Source organism: Brassica napus, chromosome A10 (assembly GCF_020379485.1).
Source record: "Brassica napus cultivar Da-Ae chromosome A10, Da-Ae, whole genome shotgun sequence".
Lineage (NCBI taxonomy): Eukaryota > Viridiplantae > Streptophyta > Magnoliopsida > Brassicales > Brassicaceae > Brassica > Brassica napus.
Genome location: NC_063443.1, coordinates 9,943,605 through 9,969,361, shown reverse-complemented (window position 1 = coordinate 9,969,361; position 25,757 = coordinate 9,943,605). Strand labels below are relative to the sequence as shown.

Below are 25,757 nucleotides of genomic sequence, written 5' to 3'. Positions count from 1 at the left end.
ATCATTTCCTCTCTTTGTCCTCTTTTTCTATAAATATGTGTCGTCCCTTCAAGCTTGTCTCATTCTCAAAAACAAAGTACAGAGAAAGAGAGAGAGGAGATAAGAAGATAGAAAGAAAAAGAAGAGAGAGTAAGAGAATGGGTTCTAAGGGAGACAACGTTGCTGTATGTAACATGAAGCTCGAGAGACTTCTCAGCATGAAAGGTGGCAAAGGACAAGACAGCTATGCAAATAACTCTCAAGCTCAGGTCTCTACATCTTTATTAATAGTTAATTTCATTAAGAAAACTTCTAATAACTCGATTATATTTTTATCTCCAGTAATAAAATTGGAAATTTATCAAGAAATTATGTTTTAAGCAAGGGAGTGCTCAAAGATTAGCTAAATCTATTAAATATCTTTAAAGCTTAGTTCGAGTTCAACTGAGTTTAGTGCAAATAAGAAATCAAGTCGATTTTTATTTATCTTTTGTTTGTATATGTTTGAATCGGATTGGAAACCTTTGATTTACGTTAAATTAATTATTTAAGCTGTATATAATCATACACAATGCGTATAATTTTAACACAGATATAGGACATTGTCGACGTGCATGGAAGTGTACATATTTTACTAAGTCACGAGAAAAAGATATCGATAGTTTAAATATAAAAATCCTGAAAAGTAAAAAAAATTTACCAAATATATGCAGGCGATGCATGCACGGTCCATGCTTCATCTCTTAGAAGAAACACTTGACAACGTTCACCTAAACTCCTTGGCCAACCCTTCACCGTTCACGGCGGTTGATCTCGGTTGCTCTTCCGGCGCAAATACCATACACATCATCGATTTCATCGTTAAACACATCTCTAAGCGTTTTGATACCGCCGGGATTGATCCACCGGAGTTCACTGCTTTCTTCTCCGACCTCCCAAACAACGACTTCAACACTCTTTTTCAGCTGCTTCCACCACTTGTCTCTAACTCTTGCATGGAGGAGTGCCTTGCTGCCGACGGAAATCGCTCCTACTTCGTCGCTGGTGTTCCCGGATCGTTTTACCGGAGACTTTTCCCGTCGAGAACAATTGATATTTTCCACTCTGCCTTTTCTTTGCATTGGCTCTCTCAGGTATGCTCACGTTATTTACAATTGGCATGGTTCGGCTCGTATAGTATAATCTTTTAACGGTTCTATATTTTCTAATTTCTTTTCTGTTCTAACCTTAATTATTTTATAAATGTTTGAAATATGGTTAGATGTTAATCAGACGCTTAGGTAACAGTGGTTGTTAACTTGTGATTTTGTTTAATTTTGGATTAATTAATATTAACCAGAAAATCTTTTTTTTAATCTGATTAAATTGAGAAATGGGCAATTTGGTAGGTGCCGGAGAGCGTCACGGATAGGAGATCGGCGGCATACAATAGAGGAAGGGTGTTTATACACGGCGCCGGAGAGAAGATAGCCACGGCGTACAAACGCCAATTTCAGGCGGACTTGGCGGAGTTTTTGAGGGCAAGAGCGGCGGAGGTTAAGAGAGGTGGGGCCATGTTCCTCGTTTGTCTCGGTCGTACCTCTGTAGATCCCACCGATCAAGGTGGTGCCGGTCTACTCTTCGGTACTCATTTTCAGGACGCTTGGGACGACCTTGTCAGCGAGGTACGACCTTTAAAAGTTGAACTATTTTTGTTTGGCAAAGTGAAAGTTTAACTCTTTCCCCCCCATATTACTTATTTAATCTCACAATTCTAAATTATTAGCCTTGAGCTCATAGAGCTATAGTATAAGTTGAATTATTTTTGTTTGGCAAAGTAAAAGTTCTACTGGTAACGTTTTCGATGTATAAATTGCAGTATGTATTATCTTAATCAATAATATGACTATCAATATAATAATATTTATTATAACTTTAATAAAATAGATTAGAACATTTAAAATTATTAAACTAAAATAGATAAAATATACTAACTAAAAAAAATTAAATTACAATCAAAGAAAAATACTTATTTATATATTCTAACAAAAATACCTATATATTTACATATAATTTTATGTTGTAAAATTTTAGTTACCAAATAGAATTAGAAACTAAAATTATAGGAATAGTTTTGTTTAAATAATAGCTTATAAACATTTTTGACAAACTTATAAATATATATACACATTTTTTAACATGCTTTTATCAACTAACACAAACTAAACGTGCACATGGATGTATTAAAAAAAATGTTAGAAAATGTAAAGTAACCGTAGGCAACTAATAAAAAACAAGAAAATGCTAACTCAATTTCTAATACATGCAATTTTGCTTGATGTTGAGTTAATACTTGATTTATCAATTTTACTAAAAAAGTAACTTAAAATGGTAAATCATGTACAACACATTATAACTCAAACATTAACACAAAAAAAAAAAAAAATTAGTTCATCATTGGTAACATTTTTGAGTTGAAATTCTAATTCAAATCTAATCAAACATAATTCATGTCACCGATCAAAGCCAATATATCTGCACCTAACCATACTGTTTTAAACACCCTGGCGTAAAATCAACAAACCTAGTATACTAGTTTCGTATATGTAATCAAATATTATCCACGTACACATTTCTTGAAATTCAGTTTTTTGACACGATAATATATTTAAAGAATTGTCAAACATAGAAATCTAGTTTTGTATATATGGTGGAATGTTATCGTTGAACAAGTTTCTTGAAGTTGTGTTAACTTTGCTCGAAAAGAATAAGTTAACAAAACTGAACTTTTGCGTAAAAACGATATACTAACGAAACAGAAGCAGATGATGGTGGTTCCTTTTAGGACCACGTTAGTACACTCTTACCACTCGTTTTAAACTTAAGAATCATTCGTACCCGTCCGATTCTCCTCTCACCGACCCCAGATGGATCTTAACCATCTATTGCGACGTTCATTCTATGCAGTTGCCAAAATATCGACATCATGACCTTGTCGAGGCAAACAGGCCATATTATTGGACAACAACGTACAGTGGAAAAAAGACATACAAAAAGATTCAACAAGAATTGTTACGTTGCTTTCTAACATAATTATTATCACCCCGTTAAATCATATAGTCACTACCAAAAAGTAAAGTTTACATGTGTTGAGTCATTATAAACATATATTCACACCTAAAAGTTAGTGTACCCCTTTATAATTATTCACATATTTTTATGATGAATAGTAGTACCGTATATTCCAAAAAGTAAAGTTTACATGTGTTGAGTCATTATTAACATTTTCATGTTTGAAAATTAATTTTAATATATGTTATAATCGTGTTAAATATATAACTATAAAGTGAAATCATTAATCTATTAGTACTATTATACGTTTTGTTATTTGTTTTATCAAAACTCTATGGAGTTAAAATATTTTTGCTATACAATTACTCGGCTAGCTAGGCGCTATTTCATTATCCCACTACTTATCCAGATACACCAATTAGCCTCTTTTTGTGTTCAACTGAACCGTCATATATATTTCCATTGACATTAATTAGTTTAACTGGCTAAGCGTCCTGCTCTTATCAATGATTTTCAGTTCCAGTATTTTAACGTAACATAAAAAGAGAGAATTGACGTAGATGTTTTACAAAAATCATTGATGTTAGGGTTTGGTAGCGGCAGAGAAGCGCGACGGATTCAATATTCCGGTGTACGCTCCAAGCCTGCAAGATTTCAAGGAAGTAGTTGAAGCGGACGGCTCCTTCACCATTGAGAAGCTTGTAGTTTACAAAGGAGGGAGTCCACTTGTGGTGAGCGAGCCGGACGATGCATCCGAGGTCGGTCGTGCTTTTGCTAGTAGTTGTCGGAGTGTGGCTGGAGTACTAGTTGAAGCTCACATCGGGGAAGAGCTAAGCAACGAGTTATTCTCAAGAGTTGAACGTCGAGCCACTAGCCATGCCAAGGATGTCTTGGTGAACTTGCAGTTCTTTCATATCGTCGCTTCTTTATCTTTTACCTAGAACCAGAATAAAATGAAAAAAGATAAAATTAAAGAAACGTGTTCGTGTGCTTTTGTTAACTCCTTTTTTTCCTCTTAGGGCGTATTATTGTGTTCTGTTTTTCTTCGCTTATCTGTCATATGGCTGTTTGATCATGTAATCGAAAATAGTTAGATAAAGTTTTCTTTCTTTAAATGTTTATGAAAAGGAAGTCTTTGCTTCATTCTGTGTCGGGTTCCTAACCAAATCAGCTAAACCAAACGGATATCATAACAATAAAAATCGAAATTTAGACAAAATTTGATTCACTATAATAATCTCTATATGTCTAATAGTTGTATCTTACCATTACATTCTAATATTTATGGTTAGCAACAAATTTCTATGTATTTTCAGACATAAAAATATCGAACGACTTATAAGAAAAATGCATAATATTACCAACGTTAACATATATAAAACATAGTATTTAATTACTAAGAACTAGTTCATAATTATGTCTATGAGTGTTCCCCTTAGACTACAAAGAACCAAAATCATCATCATCATCAGTAGTAGTACGATCTGTACTCACTCATCTCGGTATAATTCCTGACGCAATAATAAAACAAGCTCCCATCAAAACACCTCCTTACCGCTTCTTTTGATAAGAATCCTTCTTTGTCACTGGCTAACGCATACAATACTCCCCATTCCACCTTGCTCGCTAACCTACACACACCAATATATACACTTCTTCATCAGAATCCATGGATTGGTTAATAATCAAGGAATTATAACCACATTTGATCAATTTAATAATTATATACCAGCCGAAAAAGTCAAAGGCATCCCGGTTTCCTTCAGTCATGTCCCATAGTTCTCCAATACTCAATCTGTCTGGCACTGTTCTCGCGTATTTGCTAAACATCAACTCAAGATTCGCTGGTGTATACCTTCCACAATCGCGCACATACACACAAATATAAAGCAAACGCTAATTGGCATATCACGATACGTTATATAGGTTGCAGTTATGTTGTTACTTTACCTTCCTTCATTGTCATATGTTTTAGAATCGCTTCCATGCTTTGCCTTGTGAATGTTGTTTATATATATAGGGAAGAATGGAGACGGTATCCACCCCTATAATAATAGTAAAAAAACATACCCATCATAAACGGATTGGTAGTGTTAAATTAAATCAAACCTGTATAATGTAGACCTTACCGGGAGAGTAGCATAGCTAAGAGCTATATGGATACCAGCAGCCAAGATAAGCGACGCAAGTAAACTGAAACCGAGTAACCGGAATCCTGGTGGGTATCAAATCGTGTATATGTATACACAAACCAGAAAATGTCATAAATCTTTATAGAAGCCATGCAAAAAAAAAAATCAAACCAACATATGTTTAAATATGCTTTCTAAACTAGAGTATCTAAATATAGCCACTAAAAACTATAAAAATATTCATTTTGAATTGAGGCACTGTTAAGAGTGTTCCAGTTGCACACGTTAAAATGTCTCATATGTAAAGATTGAAGTAATATGTTTACCATAGAAGGTTTCGGAGGGATAAATGATGCCACTATCATCCAAATCGAAGAAAGCCACATGTTGCTGAAGAACACTAAGGCCATTATGCCTATGCTCCGGTGTTCCTAGCGGGTGCTCCATATCTGGTGCTTGAAGTGCTCTTGGCAAATCTAGTTCATCAAAATTTATAATTAGTGTACCGTAGAATTGAAGACACCCATTATAAATACTACGAGTGCTTGATGAATATGTATAGATTGAGGGGTTGTGGGGCTTTTTTTTTTTTGCTACAAAGAGGGGTTGGGGGTTATAAGGAGAAGTACAAGGTTTAGGAAGTGTGTCATCCAAGTCACCACGAACACGCCTGTGATAAGTCACGGAAGCGCAAGGAGCCACCGTCTTCATCGCGTCTCTCTCCATCATTTCCATCGTCGTCATTGCTCTCTCTCTCTCTCTCTCTACAGCGAGAATAGAAATGATAATTAGGAGGAAAAGGAGACCGAAACAATTTGATGTTCCGTGGCGGACATGCACGCGGCACAGTGCCACCGTTTGCCATCTCTCATAATCCTAATAATATCACCTGTCACTTGAGTCAAGGACACATGTTATGAAACATGTGACGTACAAACCAAACCAAACTGAACCCTAACAATATTCTTGCATTAAAAGGCTGAATGGAATCAAACCGAAATAAATCAATATTTTCAGTAAACTAATTAAACTTCTACGAAATATATTGTGGAAGAACTATGGTCTATTAGTGAAAAAAAAATATTTCAAAACATAAATCACCGATTACATTATCATATCGTCTCTAATTCTATTACATATGATATGATAACCAATTACGTGTTGCATATACAATACTGATAAACAATTTCATGGATAATGATTCTGTGATGAAGCTCTCCTAAAACAATTGGATTGATTGATGATTCTGTATTTACGACATTCTCGATGTGCATGCTCTCTGCATCACAATGAACGGTTCTACCTGCATTACTATGAACATTCGATAAGATTAGATCTTATCATCGACAAGAAATTGCATTGTTTGGGATTCGAACAAAGACTTTTATGTAAATTCTTTAAACCTTCACCATTAAAATATAGCACTTAAACATATTAGTCAAAGTTTAAAAGGATTTAATTAAATTAAGAGTTTTAACTTATAAAAAAAAGTAATTTCTTACATATTATAAAATGTAAAATTTATCAAAGATTCTAAAAATTGTTCGTTGTGATCGTGTATTGTGAAAAAATGTTATCCATCAAAAATGTCATATACGCAAAATTTTATGTCAATTTAAGTGTTATAAAGAAAGCTACATCGTGAAATCATCTATTTTATTAAAAGAGAAGGAGTCTTGAGAAATCTACCTATAAAAGTTGTTTGGACCTTTTTATTTTATTATATTTTGGTCTTTCCCTATAAATAAGATTGTACAATGGATTAGGCTCTGTTCCATGTTTCCATCATTTTCACCGGAATCCTATAAACAACGGCAATGCCCACGGAGACAAGATTGACAAGCAGGTGTTGTCATCTATAAACACAATAAGTCATAGAACATAGCAGATTAACAAGCCATAGCCATCTGACTATCCATGTCTGCCAATAAGTCAAGATGATACCAACTATCAAAAACAACACTAACAACACACAGATACACATTCTACTCTCAAATATCTTTTTTGTTTGTTGGTCTTCTTCTCTCAAGTGTTTTGTTTCATACAACCCTCTCTCCCTAAACAGACAAGAGTGTAAACTACAGATGTTTGCCTTTCATATATTCAGGGTGAAGCTGAAACATGATCTGCAGCGCCAGAAACTGGAGATGAAGCAGCAGCTTCCTCTTTCGAAATGGCAACGTAGTTTGTAGGAGCAGCCGGCCTGTCTATCGTCTCCCTTCTCCCTCCTTTTGCAGTCGACCTGCTTCCGTTCTGGCTTGCATTCAAAGATAAACGCCGGTTTGGTGCTCCGTTGTTGTTAGCTCGTGCCCCCACCGGTTTCTTAGCACTGACTGGTCTTGCAGGGCTTGGCCTGGTGCTGAAGGCAGTGTCTTGCTCTACGTGTGGCTGTTCTTGAACCTTCTTTTGTTCCTGTTCATTAAGACAACAAAAAGGATAAGTTTAAAGAGTGAATGACATGTTGGCTTAATAGTAGAAATGATAAACTTACCCTCAGCCTCCGTTTCTCATCTTCTCGTTCTTGCCTAAGCATACCGTACTCATCTAACATAGCTAACAGAGGAACGCCATCGTATGCAAAGGACATGCTGTGTTCCTCTTCCCAAGCTCGGGTCTTGGCTACCAATGTGTCAACCATAGCTTTTTGCACATACACGAAACATCCAATAAGATACAAATATCAAAGAGAAAATTTGCTCGCAAAAGTCTTCTACTCTTACCAGGAATCTTGCTAACCAGAATCCGAGCTTTCTCAGCTCTCTTGAGATTCAAATGTGCACCTCTGCTTGCACTGTACCTGTTCTGATCCTGTTCTCACAAACCAAAACCATGCAAAAACAGCTCAAGATCCAGTCTAAAGTTATTGTGTTGTATCAAAGTATGATTACCCGGTTGTAGTCCTCTAGCCAGCTCTCTTCCTCACAAGCAGACATCCATTTCTCAACTCGGTCCAATATATCCTTCCTACTAAACGCTTCCTCTTTAGCCTTCGCTATCTGACTATCCATGTCCGCCAATAACTCAGTTGGCTCAACGTTTCCAGAGTCAATCAGCGACATGATCCTCTCGCGAGCTGTTTCAGGGTTTGTTTCCACGTGAGCGCGAGCGTATATCTCCTCAAGCTCAGACTGTTTCTTGAAAGCAATCTCCTTCATTCGGCTGGCTTTCAGCTGGTCAAGCCTGTCCACTTCCACCTCGGCCTGCTTGATCAGATCACGTGCAAGAGCACCTGGCGTAGTCACCTCATCGACTGAAGCTGAAATGTTACGAGTAACGTGATTGAAAAGATCCCTTTCCTCCTCAGGTGTGTCCATCAGGTTCCATAGATCAATCAGCTGAGTAGCAAGCTCTTGAAGCTGACAACAGAAAAAAAAAAAAAGAAAGCTTAGAGAAACGAAACAAGTAAAGGATGCCGAGAGATTTGTGTGTGTTACCTTTTGAAGTCTTTGCTTCTTATCATCTTTAAGAGTCAGAACGGTTTTAGCCAAAGTCGAAAGCGTCTCATTGCTAATGCTCTTGGACTGGACACCGGTTTCTTCATCTAAACTCGGATGAACTTCTCTGACAGTGGTTAAGAAGTCCAAACCAAGAACAGCGCATAGATCGTGAACAGTGCTCACAAACTCGAGCACCTTCTGCAGCCTATCACTCTTCTCTTTCTGAAGCTCTTGGAGTTGGCTATGGAAATCATCTAGCTTCTTAAGAGAAAGATCAGACTCGTCGACTATAGGAACCTCGCTGCTCAAACCACCAGCGATCTCTCCACAAATCTTCTGGATTTGTGACTGAACATCAGAGAACTCTCTCACTCTCTCCTCTTTCTGTTGCCACAGTTGCTCAAGAGCCGGTGCTATAGCAGCAAGCTGTTCTTTAATCGTTCCAGAAGACTTATCCGGCTGCAAGAAACAAAACAAAACAAATCAAGATCCAGTTGTAAAACTTGGGGAAAGAGAATATCAAAAAAAACTTACAATGCCATTATTAAGAAAGTTTTTATCTCCAAGAGAGGTGGTGAGGCTGGAGAGTTCAGCGTTAGCATCCGACAAGGTTTGGAGAAGCTCGGCTCGCGATTTGGCAGCCTGCTCGACTTTTTTCTTGTAAACGCCAAGACACTCTTGCTCTATCTGGAGAAGGAGTTTGTCTCGTTCCTCGTCGCTCTCACCAACTTCATCCCATATTTCCTATTTAAAAAAAAGGATTTGTACTAAAGTTCGCCCTTGGCAGCTTATTAGATGGGGATGGTTGCGACATTTTACCTGCAGCTTTTGGAGTAAGGTACCACAAGTGATCTCTCCAAGAAGAGGACTTTCAGCATCTGTGACCACCATTGTCGCGAAACTCAGAAGGTTTCCCTGAAGAAAAGATTAAAGCAAGAACCAGTTAGATCTTACTTAAGCATCAGACTGCAACAAATACTTTTTTTTCGTAATCTTAAAGCATCCCCTAATCAATTTAATCAAAGATTAACCCTCTACAGACAAAACAATTAAAAAAAAGAATCCTTTGAATGGGAAACAAAAAGCTTGAACTTGTGAAGCTCAAAAACAATCCGATCAAGCAGAAGTAAAGAACAAGCAGATCTCTCTGTGTTAGGAAAAAAAAACACGAACTTTAAGGGAATCAAAACTGCATTTGGTGATAAAACCAAAGCAATCAGAAACTAAAGAAACGAACATGAAACTGATCAAATCTAAACAGTTGTAATTACCGAGATTGAATTTGTAAGGGTTTTAAAAGGGTTTCTCTATCTCTCTCCACAACAACTCCTCTTCTTCTTGTAGATCTGGAGCTCTGTGGCGACAGTATAAACTCACTGTTCGAGAGTGAGAGAAAATAGTTTTTACATATGAAGGTGAAAAAAATGAAAAAATCTATGTATGGATGGAGAGAGGTGGAAGAGACGGGGAGGTGGTGTGGGACCCATACTTTTTGTACGTGAAATTAAACATAGAGAGCGAAAAAAAACATTTAACCCCCTAGTTTTTCTGCTTTATTACCAAAAACATGACACTGTTCACTCACAGACTGTGTTACAAAAAAAAAAAGTTTACTCACAGACTTTGTGTCTTCTACTCTTCCATGACTTTGTTCTTTGCTTGTTTGACACTTTGACGACCCACACAATTTACTTCTTTTTACCCCTTTTTCTTACAAGTAGATTCTTAGAACTAAATAAAAGGCTTCGATAATTGTAACGTCTTCCACACAAAAAAAGAACACTTTTCAAAAATTTAATAGAGATTACTTGATAATTACTTATTAGTAAAAGACAACAAACATAATTATTTGGGGATGAATGAAGGAGTCCGTGAACGGTGAAAGCAATCTATAGTCAAAAGTAGTTACTGGGAACTTGTCTGATTTCGGATGGTCTTGTTATTGTTGGAATAAGCCGAGGTACACACAGTGCTTTAGTCACTCATGTGGATACGAACGATCGAACATAAAAACAGACTAAAAGTAAAATGATGGCATATATTACATTGTAGGTTCACTCCAGAGAATTCAAAGTTGCTAAAAGTCCGAATACAGCCTTCAACCACATGTTATATCGTGTCATTAAATAAAGCTTCACCGTGCTAATGTATAGGTAATAGGCTAATAGCTCTACAAAACAACTACCACCAACATTTTTTACCAATTACTACGTTTTGGGGACCATAGGTCACAATATGGTCCATTTTTATTCTTGTTTAAAAATTACTTTATCCACTACTATAAAAATTTATAAGGCTGTAAATATATTCGGTTTCAATCAATCTATGACTTTCTTGACGGAGATAATTATTTCTCGAAGATGTTTAAAGTTCAACAGAACTATAAATATTTAGTTTGAAAAATCAAAGCAAATAACGCAGACAACTGTGAAAATACATTTTAAAAATGGATTTTTTTTTTTTGTAGAATTGTCAAAAGTATAAAAACTGTGTTTACTTTTCTTTTCAAATTAGCAGTAACTTTTTTATTATTATTGGAGAAATTCTGTTAATACCTAAGGTTTGATTGGCAAGAACTGTGGTTTCATTTTTTAGTTGTAGAGTTATATTTGTGATTTTTTTTTTTGCTTTGACTCTAGGTTTTAATTGTTAAGAATCTTTTGATTAAGATATTTATCTCTTAAGAGCAATTATAATAAATTAATAATGTGAGTTTAAAACAGAGCTGTGAAATTTTTTTAATGGTTGTAAACTTTTAAAAATATAGTTCATTCGTTTTATTTTAATTGTTGTTTTAGAATTATGTACACAGATTAAAAATATTTAATTTTTATATTTACTAAATTAAAATATAATTACCAATACATCTAATCACATTTCAACCAATAAAAATATAATGAAATATAAAGTCAATAGATTCTGCATTGAAATTATAAAACAACACTTTTTAGAATAAAAATTTTATTCTATAACAACAACTGAACTGAAACAAATACTCCCTCCGTTTTTTAATATAAGTCGTTTTAGAGAAACTTTTTTGTTCCAAATTATATGTCGTTTTTGGTTTTTTATGTAACATTTATTAGTAATTAATGTTGTCTGACCAATGATAATATATCTTTTATTTTTCTATTGGTTAAATTGTGGTTAGGTAAATAATTAATGATGTTTTTGTTTCGAAAATATAAGAAATTAATAATTTTCTTAATCTATGTGCATAGCTTCAAAACGACTTATAATAAAAAACGGAGGGAGTAGAATATAAATTAAGATTGGTGTAGACTTAAAGTTATAAGTTATAGGTGTAATAGTGGCTATAGAGAATATCTATAGCAATAGCCAATTATACCTCGAATAGTTTGTAGCTAGTACTATGAATGGTGAAATTGTATTTACTTATCATTTGAGTCTGAACATGGATCACGAGAGAGGTAGTTTTGTAAATTCAGCCAAGACAAGCGCTAAGGATGAGGTCAGAGGGAACATTAATTAGTCAAGCGTCAATATAAAACCAAACTAGAAAAGAAAAGGAGTTATGTGACAAAGAAAACAAGTCATAGTCAATGTTAGTTGGCAGATTCAATGTGAAATCGCCATATATACTTGTATGTTATCTAGGACATATATGCATACATTGATAAAAACACAGATTTTGAAATCAAAAAGTGAACAAAAATTACAAAACAAAAACGGGTGCTCTTAGAAATCATTTATTGCTGCAACTAATGTATTAATATCACATAAAATTGTCAAACATAGAAAAAAACCTTTATGTTCTGACAAAATAATCATAATTTTAAGAAGTGATTAAAATTTACAAAATAAAAAGCAATGTTATCACTACAATAATTTATTGCAGTTATATATCTTACAAACATCAAAAATAGTTAAAAAAAAAATCTCATGACAAAATACCATAGCTGAAAGTGCCGAGAAAATGAAAGAATGACAAAAAATGCGATGAGAATGCGGAAGAAAATTTGCTACTACCATATTAAAATGTATCAAATTATGTTCAATTGTACAATCCTCCTGTATTTATACCCCTATTAATTATGTACACGTAGACACTATTATACAACGGTATTATACACTATATCCTATGTATCCAATATAATTCCAAAACAAAAAATGCTCATAAAACAGAACATATACATAATCTATGCTAATCAACGAGTAATTGTATTGAATTTCAGCTCGTTCTTTTCTAGCACTTTCGCTCCTTCTAAAATCTCTTGTACCTGAACCACCAATTCAAGAAGAACCTCTCCCTCTTTCAGTTATCTTATAGTTCAAGGAAATGATAATACTTAAGTCTGACGGGAGAACTAACCTGATCTTTCACACGTTCCTCATCGTACTCTTGTTTATGTTTCCTGAACTCTGTGATAGAGTTCTCCACCTCTTTAACTAGTTCATCTGTTGAGAACTGCATTCAAGTTTTTTTGGACATTGTTTTGTTACTAATTTAGCGTTTAGTCTCGGAGACAAAGACTATTAAGCATGTACAAGTACCTCTAAGTTTTTGCGTTTGAAGATATCTCCAACAGCCAAATTCTGCTTTATTATGTTGGTAATGCTCACTCTTTAAGTTTCTAGAAATTCAACTACTGCTTTTTGACTTGAAAGAGAAGCCAATTGTTCTTCTGTGAGCTACATGTTTCCCTACTGCAACATGTCATAGATCATTAAGCATCTTAGTGACAGTAAAAGAGAATAAGAGAAATTGAGTTAAATGCTTACCTGAATCTCTAGAAGCCTAGCTCCATAAAATTGTCTTCCTTGTTCCTCGAATAAAGATTGAGGAATCTCTACTTCAACCATCTGAAAACAAAAAAAAAAGCAGCAAAGGACAATATGTTTTCAATCAAACTAATGAACAATGTTACTGCTTTAAAATGCTTTATGGTGCAACCAGGGAACATTTTATCAGCAAGTGAATCGTCTAAGTTTATAAATCTCTTTAGAATTGTTCCTTATAGTCAACCTGAAACAAAAACAGACATGGTTTAGCATATCTAATGTTATCATGTCTTGTATATCCAGAAGAACTCACAGTGAACTGAGCACATTGGCACAAAGGTTTTCTTGTTTCCATGATTCAGGAAACACAAGCGAGAATGACTTTGATTCCCTTCCCTGCTCGGATTCCTAAGATTGAATCAAGGAATCTAGGAAGCAATATATTCCCTTCTTTCGTGTCAAAATGAAAACCTGTACAATTTACCATACACTCGGCATGTATTTTCAAAACGGGAAAGGTGATTTCAATGGAGTAAAAGGTATGGCTCTGTTGACATATAACAAGTTCTAAAACTTTGCTTTCAGCATCTGGCATCGCTTGACCCATTGACCCATCTTCATCTAGGTTGTAGCAGATATATCAATGATTGCAAGATCTCCCACCAGCACGGTTTTATGATACAATAAGTGAGATTTTCTAACAACAATACAAGGATATGGGAAGTTATGCGAAGAGTTACATGTAGACCTCGTGCAGTTACAATCTTCAGTGCACCAAGGGACTTATATTTCTGTCTTAGCTGTCTAACTCTACAACGATCTTCATATCTTTATACCCATTCTCAGGATTCCATCTTTATACCACCTCAGAACTGAGAGGAACAAGAGAGAAAAATCAGAAAACATGTAAAGTTTAGTTAGTATACATGCAGCATTCCTAGCTCCTACACCGTTGTTTCAAGATTCTTGCATATGAAAAGTATATTAAACCTAAGAGTCTTGAGCTGAGAATAAGCCTTATCCATATCTAGAAAGCTGCGTACTATCTTTATAGAGTCTTTTAATGCCTTTCCAGTAATCTATACAAATCCAATATCTGATAAGTCATCTATGCTTACACAAAATCAAACTAGAGAATACAAAAAATATAGAAATGTTACCGACTCCATGGCGTGAGGAAGTGTTGTCTTCAAGATAGATTCAACAGTAGCTCTCAAAACGTATTGAACAGATTTTAATTATAGTTGAAATGTTGACAGTTTCATGAACTCGGTTATAGGACTCTTTGGTAACAATCTTCACAAACAATTGCTGGAACTTCCACGCTCATTTTCACCTGCAATTGAGCGTTACATCCAATCTCAATGCCACACACATATTCCGACCACCGCCAATTTTCTTGGAGGAGGAACAAGATAGCTCCAATGGTTTAATTGGTTTATTCACCCTCCCGTTAAACCGTACGTAACACAGAGAAACTACCACGAGAGAGGAGAAAACAAAGACGTCGAGCTGTTAACGCAGAGCTCCATTTTTGCTCTTTCTCCCTTGCTTTAGCTTTTTTTTGTTTTTTTGAAACACCTCTCTGCTTTAGCTTGAAGGAGAGAACTGAGCGTTTTTAAGCGCCATTTCTTTGAAGGAGACGATAAAACGCCGCGTTTTTTACATATCCTTAAAAGAGATACTAGCTGTAAAACGCTGCGTTTTTTACAAATCCTTGACCCCTATAACACGCTGCGTTTCACATATCTTTACAGAGACTTCGCTATAAACGCTGCGTTTTACGGACCGAGTAAGACAAGCAGCAGCAGATACATTAATTAAAGTAACAAATAGTTCTGTCGGGGCAGTGACAGAGAGAGAGAGAATTTGGTTGGGGGAGATGGAAGGCGTAGGGTCGAGATTGAGCCGAACGTCATCGAGATACAGTGGTCCGGCTGCGACGGCGGTTTTCAGCGGCCGTGTAAGGAAGTGGAAGAAGAAGTGGGTACGTGTCTCCACGTCACCAGTCGGCGTTTTCCGAGCATCTAAATCCAACGGTCGTAGCAACAATAACAACAACAGCAGCAGCAATTCTCCACACCATCTGCTTCTCCATAAGTGGACCCCACTTCCCTCTGACGCTAACGGTTCCGGTGAGACGGAGGAGCCGCCTAAACGAAGATTCAGATACGCTCCAGTAAAGTTCTTTTCTTGGAAAAATCTATTTAGTTTTTTTTTGTAGGGAATTGAGATTTGTGTTGAATGATTACTTTTGCAAGATTGCGATGTTTGAGCATAGGGAGAGAGTGGGTGCTAAGGATTCTGAGGTTGAAGCGGAAGAGACTGACGAATTCGACAATGATTCTCCATTGCCTAAAGCCGTTGGTCTGGACATGAACTTAACTGACTCAGACCAAACTAAGGTGAAGCTTCTAACTGGTTTTGTATGATTGCGATCAAGTGTTGAGTTTTGTTCATACTTGTTTTCTTCCTCTGGTAGGAGGCAAAAACTCGTCACTTGAAACTGGGACTGTGTCTTAATTCTGAAGGGACGGAAGAAGAATGAAAAGATAAATCATGCTAAACTGAGGGATGAATCAACTCAGGATTTGGTGTTGTTGTAGCTACCTACTACCATGTCTCATAGTTTAACTCTTATAGTATCCTTCTGGATCTGTATCTTGTTGTAGTAGTGTATCTCTAGTTAGAAGAAGCTATATGTGTATGATCAAAAAGCCTGTCTCCATCAGAATCAAAATCAAAATCATATCATCCTATGTTCCATTGTTATAACTTAAAGAAAATTTTGTGAAATAAAGTTACAGAACCAGGGCTTCCCTGGAAGTGCAGCAACATCAAAGCTGCTTTATGAGATCTTGTTCATCCAATGAATATGTGTGTGTGTGAGAGAGAGCTATCGAGTGTAAAAGAAAACAACAACATGAAGGTGTAAAGGTTCAAACAAAGCTCAACTCTTTCGCCACGTTTGAGTTTCTCAAGCTTCGGCCTCTTTCTCTTGGTTCACCGCAGCGCAAGTAACACCGACCTCAGCTGGTCTTATAACTCGATCAAACAACGAGTATCCAGACTGCAGATATATAATAAAGCAAAACCGTCACCAAAAAGGTTACAAATTATACAAGAGAACCCATAATGTGTGTGGATTTGCAAAATATAGCATATACTTAGATTTATCAGAGCAAATCCTGTTATAGTAAGTTTAGTAGTAGTACCTTTAGGACATGAGCAATAGTGCCTTCTGGCTTGGAAGCATCTGGGACTTGGAACACTGCGTTATGTCGGTTTGGATCAAACCGTTCATTTAATGGATCTTCTTTCACCAACCCAGACTTCTTAAATACCTGCAAGTTTTTACAGATTATCAGAACCAGTCCTTCGTCTCATCTTTGTCTAACCTCAATGAAGGAACATTTATAATACCTCAGCTAATTGTTTCTCAGTCATCTCCACTCCTTCTAAAAGGGTTTTCAAGAGTGGAGTAGCACCAGCCGAATCTTTTGAAATGTCAATCTTGGAAAAACTCTCCTTGACAACCGAAGAAGCTCTCCCGAGATTATCCGCCACATCCAGAAGGCTTGTTGCAAATTTCTGCAGCAGAACACAATCTCAACAAATGCATTCTGGGTTTAGATAGAGAGTAAGACAAGTAAGGATTAGTGTAGAAAGTAAAACCTGTATGGCGAACTTTTTGTCGTTCTCAGCATTACGTTTAGTCCTGGCCATAAGATTCTCCATCTCAGCATAAGTTCGAACAACTTTATCTTGCATTTCCTTCACCTCTTCCTGCTGAACACTGACGAGATCTTCCTTCTCAACCACAAGCTTCACCAAATCGTCCCTTGACAAACCCTCAAAAGCATCTAGAAACACCAGATAACGCAATTGGTTTAGTAAAAACCTATCAAACTTCCTTGTGCAGCAGAATTAGTCACTTCTTTTGCCTCACCTGTAGTAGCTTTCTTCATAGACTCCACATCCTCAGAACCTTGGCTGCTCTCATTTTCCTTGGATTCAGCTGAGGAAGAGGAGAAAAAGCCGAACCTTTGAAAGACATTGAGATCTGGAGATGAATGGTTGAGGAGCGACACTGGAGCTGCAACAAGCTGCGAATATTAAAGGATCCAAATTGAGTAAACTTCCTAATAAGTTGAAGATTCACAAACAAACCAATATGCATCTAAATAAGCTCAAGCAATAAAAACATATATACTTTCAGACATATAACACCAAAACAGTGAACTCTGTAATAAACAACTCAAATTTGGAAACGATGGAGTTGAGATTAGTTTGAACAATGATTGCGATAAGAAACTTCCTAATAGGTTGAAGATCTACAGCCATTGAGAGAAACCAATTCGGACCCCTAAAAGAGAGTATTCAATCAATTCAAAGCATATACTCTTTTGGTTCAGACAGCTAACAACTAAAAGCGTGAACTCTGTAATAAACAAGTCAACTTTCGAGTTGAGATTCGTTTGAGCAAAACCTTAAACCCTAGAAAAACCAAACGACAAGATATTAACCAAAATCGGAACCTTATTGGGAGTTCCGTGTAGGAAGGAGTGAAATTGGCTGGAAAGAATGGGAAGAATCTGATTCCTTTGAGGAGAAGACAAGGAGGAGAGAGACGAGCGTAAGCTCGAGGTACGAGACACTCTTGATAAAACCCTAGTTAACAACATCACGGAGGAGGAGGAAGAAGCGCAATTGAATTTCAGAATCCAAACAGGTTTATGTAGAAATCGTAGATGAAAGGAGAAATTAATTATAGGGACAAGACGTTCTTGGGGAAGAAGTAAATTGGTCTCTGAGGTTTTATTTAAATCTACGATACTACCCCTACCGATTGTTTTCGACTTTGGAAAATGCAAAATTCTCTTTTGGTTCATTACGTATTGGACCCACCCTCTCCCAAGAATTAAAATGTGGTCAGTGCCGGTCTAACATGTTTAGATTAGATGCTCTAAAAGCAAACTTTTAACAACTTCTTTTTTACATTTTTTTCTAATAATCATATATAAATATATATATATATATATATACTATAAAATATCACATTAATTTTAAATATTAATGATAAATTTATAAAATTAATTAATATTATCACTAACATTTTCACCATAATCAATCATAATTTACTAAAATCAATTGCTAATACAAAATCTCACATTTTTAAAAGATATTATTTTACTTAAATTTTTTATAATTTTTTATTTTTTATTATTTTATTAATTTTTACTTGTATTTTATTATTTTATTAAAGTTTATAACTAAACATAATTTATATTTATTTAATAATAATAATAATAATATTCGTAAAAACATTAATGTTCTTTATGTAATTTATTAATAAATATGTTACATGGATAATGAGAAAAAATTAAACAAATTAGAGAAGCATTAATTGCATTGGTCTCTTAGAGTAATGGATTTTATCACCGGTTAATAATTCTCAATAAGTCATTTTTATCTGAAAAAACTCTGCATAATTATAAATACTAAAATTTCAAAAATATATTTTAATTGGGATGTCCTAATCGCTGGCTTGGGTGGCTTCGTCTGTGGGCCGGCCATGAATGTTGTGCATAACTTTCAAAAGGAAACACTGGTTGGGTCATTTATGAATTCGAAACAGGAACCATTAATGTGTATTTGATGGTTTAAGGCTCTGAATGGTAAATGCGGTTTGAGCGATGCGGGATAAACGGTTTAACTACGGTGCAGTTTTTACAGTTATAAAAACATATAGATATATGTATATGTAGATATTTTTGTTACTGTTGACTGCGGTGCAGACGATGCGGTTCGTAAGATTCGAAGCCTAAGTAACTGGTTTTTTTGGGCTATCAATCTTTACTGCCTAACATCCATATACCATGACCGAGGCAAAAATCTATAGCAACATAAAGTGATCCGGAATTAGTCAAGGATTGAAGGAAACAATATGATTGGTGATTATGCCCTTTGACTTCTTTTAATAAAACGAAAAGTTTGATGTATTGCTCAGTAAGCAATTTGAAGCAGACGTTTGTATGTTCATCTCCAAGCGGATCAAGTCAAAAAGTTGCCGCTTCTAATAAGATTTGCTCTTTGATTATATAGTTTTTTGTCGTACTCTCACATACTTAGGAGATTGTGGCTTCTAATAATTATGGAGATCTATATATGTTTAAGGATGCATAGGATTTAACTTAAGAAAATAATAAAATACTAATGCCATCTCAGTAAAAGCAAACCTCGACTTTTAAAAATTCATACTTTGAACACGCAAATAAAAGTAGCACCATCAAAAACAAAAAAGAAATTATAATACTCAGTGACGGAATCACATAGTGCGGAACTCTCTCTCTCTCTCTCCGTCACACCCTACTCGAAGGTGTCATCATCGTCATCAGGGAGTGGCTGACTTGCTGCCGCTGCAAGCTCCGCCTCATGCCTACAAATAGATTAAATCTTTTAGGCCGGGGAATAAACCAAGCAGATAAACTTCACGATGAAATCAGATTAAAATGGGTTTTATTAGAAGAGCTTACTGTTGCTGAGCAGCCATGTCAATCTGGACTTCTGGGGGAGCAAGGGCAGGTGATTCCACAAAGTGAAGGTTAGGGTCACTGAAACGAGGAAAATCAAACTCTATCAATCTTGGTAGTTTAACACTCACGAAATTACAATCAAGGGCTACAAAACTCTGTTCTTACCCGGCGAGTTTTCTAGCAAGGTACAAGAAAGGCTTCTCGAAATTGTAGTTGCTCTTGGCAGAGATCTCGTAGTACTGGAGATTCTTCTTCCTGTGGAATGTCACCTGCTTGGCCTTCACTTGCCTGTTCTTCACATCAACTTTGTTCCCACAAAGAACAATCGGGATGTTTTCACAGACCCTGCACATGCAAAGTGACGACATCAAGTTTCCGTCCAGTACAACAACAAAGTCTAGTTTCAGTGTGTTGATACCTGCAAAGATCACGGTGCCATGTTGGGACATTCTTGTATGTCAGACGTGCTGTGACATCAAACATGATGACGGCACACTGCCCGTGGATGCTGCCAAAAAAAAAAGAAAAAACAAACAAACCTTTGTGTTAACAAAACTATTTGCAAGCTGCAGCAATAGTAGCTCTATAATAACCTTTCATGTTGCTAACAACTACAGTTAAGGAAATAATCAGTATCTTATTCAGCTTCACAACACAACTACGCTACCAACACAACAACTTCATAAAGAATCCACTAGAATATTTTACACGGAAATCAAACTTACTAGTAACCATCCCTAAGACCACCAAACTTCTCTTGTCCAGCAGTATCCCAGCAGTAAAAGCGGATCTTGCCACAGTTAGTGAAGAAGTCTAGAGGGTGAACCTCAACACCAATAGTGGCTGCAACGCAAAAACAAGAAACCATCAGAATCAGTTTGCTTTCATACATAGATAGAGTCTCTTTCTACTTACGTTCATACTTCTTCTCAAACTCTCCAGTAAGATGCCTCTTCACGAACGTTGTTTTCCCTAATCACAACAAGGTTAGATGGACGTATCACAGACTTATATCGAGATCAAGCTCTAAGCGACGAACTATCTCGAAATTGAGAGCTACAAATCGCGAGCTAGGACGTTACCTGTGCCTCCATCACCAACGATGACGAGCTTGAAGCTAGGGTAATCCACGGTTTGCTGGTTTGGTAAAGCCTGAGAATACGATTATTAAATATCAGCAGCAAGATCGAGGGGAATATGATCGATCTGTGGAGAAAGCGCGAGGCGAGGCGGAGAGAAACATACCATCGATGATCAAACTGAAACGGCGGAGATCGAGATCGAGAAGCGAAGCGAGTCGAAGAGTATATGAGGAACAAGACGGCGAAAGAGTTATAGCGAGAGAGAGAGGGTTTTTAAACAGACTTGCGGCCGCTTAAGATTGACGCAAATCCTCTTACCCAGTAATCCAGAACTGGATCCAGATCCGGATCCAGGCCCAAAAGTTTCTCTTGATATACATATGAGGCACTGGCCCCTCATTTATATTTGTTGAGCTGGTCCGGGTGATGATGGTTCCATGTCTCGTGAGAACCAACCCGATCTATATAATTTAATGTTAAGTGAATGAAAAATCTGGTAAGCATTAATTTGCTTCTACACGGTAATAAATTTTTATCATTCGTTAAATTTGAGATTACGAAAATTCACATACTGCTATCATTTATCGATGAAGATAAAAAAGATGTTCGATTTCTTCTTTTATTATTAGTTTGATCATCAAATACTGTGTTTGTTTGTGAATGTATATAAACTCGTCTTCTCCGCACGACATCTATCACTTAATGTGTTTGTCGGAGAAATTCATCCTAAAGTTCTAAATCGTCGCTCTGAAATGGTTTAGCTAGACTATTTCTAACTTTTTTCTATATATTTCAAAAATAAAACTCTAAATATAGGAGTTAGTTTCCCTACAATGTATTTCTATTTACAAATTACATCATACTGAAACTCATTTCCATATTTTAAAAAAAGTCATTTCCATATTTAAAATTTTTATTTTTGAAAAAAAAATATAAAGATAAATCGAAGACCTTATTCTTACGCGTTCACATCCATGTCGATTATAAAGATAAATCATCGTTCCCTTGTACATTACAAATTGCAACATGCATGAAAGGTTATCAGTTTGATCAAAATACAAGTCCCTTCTTAAAATATTTTACCAAAAGTCACATGAGAGATAGTCTCTGGAGAGAAGCTCAAATTAGACTTGGGGTAGTTAGTTATTTGTTATTTTCAATCTTGGTCTGCTCTCTTAGTGGACGCTTCTTAACCCGAACAACTCAGCAACTCGCCCTCCATTCTGACTTTCTGAGATATATTGTCTTACAAACACTCATCTACATCATTCAGAGAGAAATAACATGTTTTCCAAGCAGAATGCTACCCCCTCTCCTGAAATCTTTAAAGCGATTGACAGACTGGTCGATATACATTTTGGCCCGAAAGCATCAAAGAAAGTTATGTCATCTAATGCTTCTGGCTTCAGTGATCCAGTGGTCAGTCTAGTGTTAGTTATCTTGTCTTTTTGTTTTTGGCCTAGTAAACAAGTCCCAGAATCAAGCTATTAAAGTTTTGTAAAAACTTAACTGTTTTATGATTTTTTTTTGGGCAAACCATTTCACTAGATTATAGACTCTCAAACTCTATCACAGGAGGAAAAATTAGAAGATAAAGAGGCAATACATGCCAAAGGATTTACCAAAAAAACTGGTTAAGCAAAAGATAACATGAAAATACAATTCAACAAAAGATACCACATGGGATCCAATATCAAATAGCATTCCTTGAACTTCATTCTGAATTCCTTCAAAAATGTGAAGGAGAAAGAGTTCTTGACTGCTTGACCTGAAGCCAAACATAATGCCCACTATCTTCACTGCAAGTAGTGCTGCCATAAGGGGTAGAGAATCTGCAATATGAGCAGAGGAGCTTAATAGCCGGAAGGATGATACTTGCAATACCGGCATGTCTTGGAAGATATAATCACTCAACAAAAAAGATTTAGGATTGAGCACAATCTTCATTACAGAGACACAGTGAAACACTTTTCCAAAGAAATCAAATTCACTGGAAATATTAAGTTAACAAGCACACTTTCTTCAATCTGCCACAAAGAAAAAAGAATTAACCTCATGTCGATATATAATATTACAATTCAGCAAAAACAACTGTTTTAAGCAATATATAATATAAACATTATGATTATGATATTACAATTCAGCAACACCAAAATATTGTCAAGAAGTTTACTTATTTTGTGTTTGAACCTCTGCATAGGCTATTTACATTAAAAAAAAATTCTACACTCAAGATGACTGATCTTACAATGTATTTCTTACATATATTATCGTTTCTTTATAGAATCAAATATTATATTAAATAATGTTGGTAATAGGTTGAATAATACGATACGTATTTTCCTTGCGTAGAGGTCGCTATAACCGTAAGATGAACGATAGACATCGTCGACCCAACCAACACATATTGTCGAATTCCAAAATCCGGAGTTAAAAGGATTAGTTTAATGGTTTATTCTTCTTTTAATCGTACAACACGCCACTGGATGAGTTTGATTACATTCATTGATACTTCAATCATAAACCTCTGTGAAGTTTTTTTGTGTAACTGTTGATTACACGAGGTTTAAATTAAGGAAACAATACTGAGACCAGTTTATATGATACGACGAAACCAACCAAATATACAATAATGAAAACAAATCTGCGCAATAAATAATCATATACTCGAATGACAAAACAATGTATTAAATAGATAACGAGAAAATGCTATTAATTAATCCGCCGGATCCTCCTCCTCCATTCCCATTTCAGTGCCCTGTTGGAAACTCGCATTTCCCGTACTCTACGAACACAAAAAAAAGAGGAAAACAATAAGTTAATTTAATTTATAACTCCATTTATATGTCACATTTTGTAGTACTTATATATAAGTAAGAATCTAATAGTAGAAAGTTTTAACAAAAGTTGCATATGTTGTTGAACCACCCTAAACTCCATTATTATTATCAAACCATCGTCCAAGTATCTTACCATTTCTCTCGCGAATTTTTAGAAAGATGTATAAAACTTTCGATAATAGCATACTACTATATACGTAAAATACTAATTAATTAAAATGAAAAGAGAAGAGGATAGAGTACGTACTAGGAGGTTGCGAGACCACGTACGCTGCACCACCAAAATCACACGTGCCAACACCACGCGCGTTCTTCTGATAGTAACTGTTGAACGCATAAGAAGCGTGTGCCTCTAACGATTCCGGATCATAACACGTGGCACCCTTTTGAATCGGACGGCAATCAGCGCCTCCTTCGCCGCAAGCGTAGTCGAGACCTTCCTGAAGCTTCTCCTTCGTCGTCCTCCCGTTCGCCACGCACCACGTCTGTCCTCCCACGCGCGACGACGGCGTCTTCACCGGAACTTTATCTTTGCCATCGTTGACCGGAGTTGACTTAGCGGAGAACGGAACGTCGTACACTTTGTTCTCGTTAGGGTAAAACAACCCGTAGTTTCTCTCCGACGTGGGCCCCGTTTTCTGGTTCTCGTTGAACAGAGCGAACAGATAGACGTTAAGTGGCTCCTTCGGTTTTAACGGCGTTCCGTTTCCCGTTAACACTCTCTTAACTAACCCGCCGTTATACGCCGCCGCGTTGGCCGAACCGGCGCCAATCTCGTTCTCGTCCCCGGCGGAAGGCCAACCCGTCTCCGTCACCACGAGCTTAACGTCGTTGAATCCCACGGCGGCCATGGCGGCGAAAACGGCGTCGATTTGCGCGTCTAAGAGATTGTTATACTTCAAACCGTTACCGGAATCTACATTGCCGGCGTTCTCCTTAAACAGAGCGTAATCCAACGAGATCTTATCGGCGTTAGCAGCGTAGGCGAAGAACGGGTACGCATTCACCATGATATGCGACGACGTTTTGCGGAGCAGATCCAACATCGGTTTAATCACCGGTTCGATTAAATCCGGTTTAAACGAACCGGACGATGGTGGATACGAATTCGCCAGCGCGCTCAAGGCTATTGGCGACGATACCTTAATCGACTCGTCGAGATTAAACTTAACGAGAGAGCTTTGAACATTCTTCATAGCTTGAACGAGATACGTCGTCGTGTTTCTAGGATCAACGAACACTTCGTTACCGACGGCGATCGCTTCGATATCAGTCGCCGGCGTGTATTTCTTCACGTTTTCCTGAACCCAGTTGTCGGTGTAGCTCTGATCAGCGGAGGCGGCGGCGAGATTCTCGTTGGGGAGAGAGACGACGACTTTGATGCCGGAGTTTGCGAGCGCGGTTAGTACGGATTTGTCAGTGTCGTAAAGCTTGACGCGATTGATTCCTTGGGATTTTAGAAGCTCAACGACTTTCTCCGGCGCCGGGAGATTGTTCGCTATGCGGCCGTAGTTTACTCCGATCATTCCAGAATCTATTAAGAAACAAACAAATGAAGATAATCAGACTCTGACACGTGAAACTAGACGGACACAATTGTAAAGAGAGAGAGAGATGATGAAGCTTAACCTGCATGCGTGTAGGAAATGGTTGAGAATGATGAGAGCATTAGGAGAGATAGAACGAAGAGAGCCATTGTTGCGAAGAGGTTGAGAAATGTTTGTTTCTCGGAAGAGCTAAATGTGTTGTTTATATACTGAACGAGGAGAGGGAGAGGGAGAGGGAGGTGGAGGGAGTGGGTAGGACCCATGTTGTGTTACGTGTGAAAGTAATTATTTATTTTATTACAAGTTTGACTGTTTTAATCATAGTGATTGGATGCTGTTCCATATGTTGTCAAATGGTGGGTACGTGCCAAAACAAGCATTCAATTTTAGATTTGATTTGTTAATTTTAC

General features: G+C 36.7%; 7 protein-coding genes and 1 pseudogene across 8 annotated transcripts; 2 read left to right on the top strand and 6 right to left on the bottom strand.

Moving 5' to 3' along the window:
• Positions 1-4,173, top strand: LOC125579158 (indole-3-acetate O-methyltransferase 1-like). The gene is made up of 4 exons (XM_048742849.1): positions 1-248; positions 693-1,112; positions 1,368-1,643; positions 3,618-4,173. The coding sequence occupies exons 1-4, from the start codon at positions 36-38 to the stop codon at positions 3,969-3,971; spliced, it is 1,263 nt and encodes a 420-aa protein (XP_048598806.1). The 5' UTR covers positions 1-35; the 3' UTR covers positions 3,972-4,173.
• LOC106371423 (peroxygenase 2) lies at positions 3,463-5,955 on the bottom strand. 2 transcript variants are annotated; one of them, XM_022687426.2, is made up of 7 exons: positions 5,792-5,955; positions 5,489-5,638; positions 5,160-5,245; positions 4,981-5,075; positions 4,760-4,885; positions 4,586-4,661; positions 3,463-3,967 (listed from the first exon to the last, which is right to left on the bottom strand). In XM_022687426.2, the coding sequence occupies exons 1-7, from the start codon at positions 5,904-5,906 to the stop codon at positions 3,941-3,943; spliced, it is 675 nt and encodes a 224-aa protein (XP_022543147.1). In that variant the 5' UTR covers positions 5,907-5,955; the 3' UTR covers positions 3,463-3,940. The 2 variants fall into 2 exon arrangements, with proteins under 2 accessions (XP_022543147.1, XP_013666944.1); XM_013811490.3 differs by lacking the exon at positions 3,463-3,967 and having other exon boundaries at positions 4,346-4,661; positions 5,792-5,950.
• Positions 5,956-7,000: 1,045 nt separating this feature from the next.
• LOC106371424 (65-kDa microtubule-associated protein 1-like) lies at positions 7,001-10,098 on the bottom strand. Its single transcript, XM_013811491.3, has 8 exons — positions 9,871-10,098; positions 9,419-9,514; positions 9,134-9,343; positions 8,597-9,058; positions 8,051-8,518; positions 7,883-7,970; positions 7,654-7,802; positions 7,001-7,574 (listed from the first exon to the last, which is right to left on the bottom strand). Exons 2-8 carry the CDS (start codon positions 9,488-9,490, stop codon positions 7,266-7,268), a joined length of 1,758 nt encoding a protein of 585 aa, XP_013666945.1. The 5' UTR covers positions 9,491-9,514; positions 9,871-10,098; the 3' UTR covers positions 7,001-7,265.
• A 2,269-nt stretch (positions 10,099-12,367) lies between these two features.
• Positions 12,368-14,971, bottom strand: LOC106369603 (annotated as a pseudogene).
• Positions 14,972-15,136: 165 nt separating this feature from the next.
• BNAA10G09450D lies at positions 15,137-16,101 on the top strand. The gene is made up of 3 exons (XM_022687424.2): positions 15,137-15,521; positions 15,604-15,747; positions 15,825-16,101. The coding sequence occupies exons 1-3, from the start codon at positions 15,225-15,227 to the stop codon at positions 15,888-15,890; spliced, it is 507 nt and encodes a 168-aa protein (XP_022543145.1). The 5' UTR covers positions 15,137-15,224; the 3' UTR covers positions 15,891-16,101.
• Positions 16,077-18,266, bottom strand: LOC106371425 (grpE protein homolog 1, mitochondrial-like). The gene is made up of 6 exons (XM_013811493.3): positions 17,881-18,266; positions 17,292-17,448; positions 17,018-17,205; positions 16,766-16,933; positions 16,558-16,686; positions 16,077-16,412 (listed from the first exon to the last, which is right to left on the bottom strand). The coding sequence occupies exons 1-6, from the start codon at positions 18,232-18,234 to the stop codon at positions 16,320-16,322; spliced, it is 1,089 nt and encodes a 362-aa protein (XP_013666947.2). The 5' UTR covers positions 18,235-18,266; the 3' UTR covers positions 16,077-16,319.
• Positions 18,267-19,530: 1,264 nt separating this feature from the next.
• Positions 19,531-21,332, bottom strand: LOC111201423 (GTP-binding nuclear protein Ran-3). Its single transcript, XM_022693267.2, has 8 exons — positions 21,124-21,332; positions 20,961-21,030; positions 20,794-20,850; positions 20,604-20,721; positions 20,297-20,386; positions 20,044-20,223; positions 19,879-19,956; positions 19,531-19,781 (listed from the first exon to the last, which is right to left on the bottom strand). Exons 1-8 carry the CDS (start codon positions 21,124-21,126, stop codon positions 19,712-19,714), a joined length of 666 nt encoding a protein of 221 aa, XP_022548988.1. The 5' UTR covers positions 21,127-21,332; the 3' UTR covers positions 19,531-19,711.
• Positions 21,333-23,531: 2,199 nt separating this feature from the next.
• Positions 23,532-25,555, bottom strand: LOC106371320 (glucan endo-1,3-beta-glucosidase 13-like). The gene is made up of 3 exons (XM_013811373.3): positions 25,430-25,555; positions 24,048-25,334; positions 23,532-23,745 (listed from the first exon to the last, which is right to left on the bottom strand). The coding sequence occupies exons 1-3, from the start codon at positions 25,494-25,496 to the stop codon at positions 23,711-23,713; spliced, it is 1,389 nt and encodes a 462-aa protein (XP_013666827.1). The 5' UTR covers positions 25,497-25,555; the 3' UTR covers positions 23,532-23,710.
• Between the last annotated feature and the right edge of the window lie 202 nt (positions 25,556-25,757).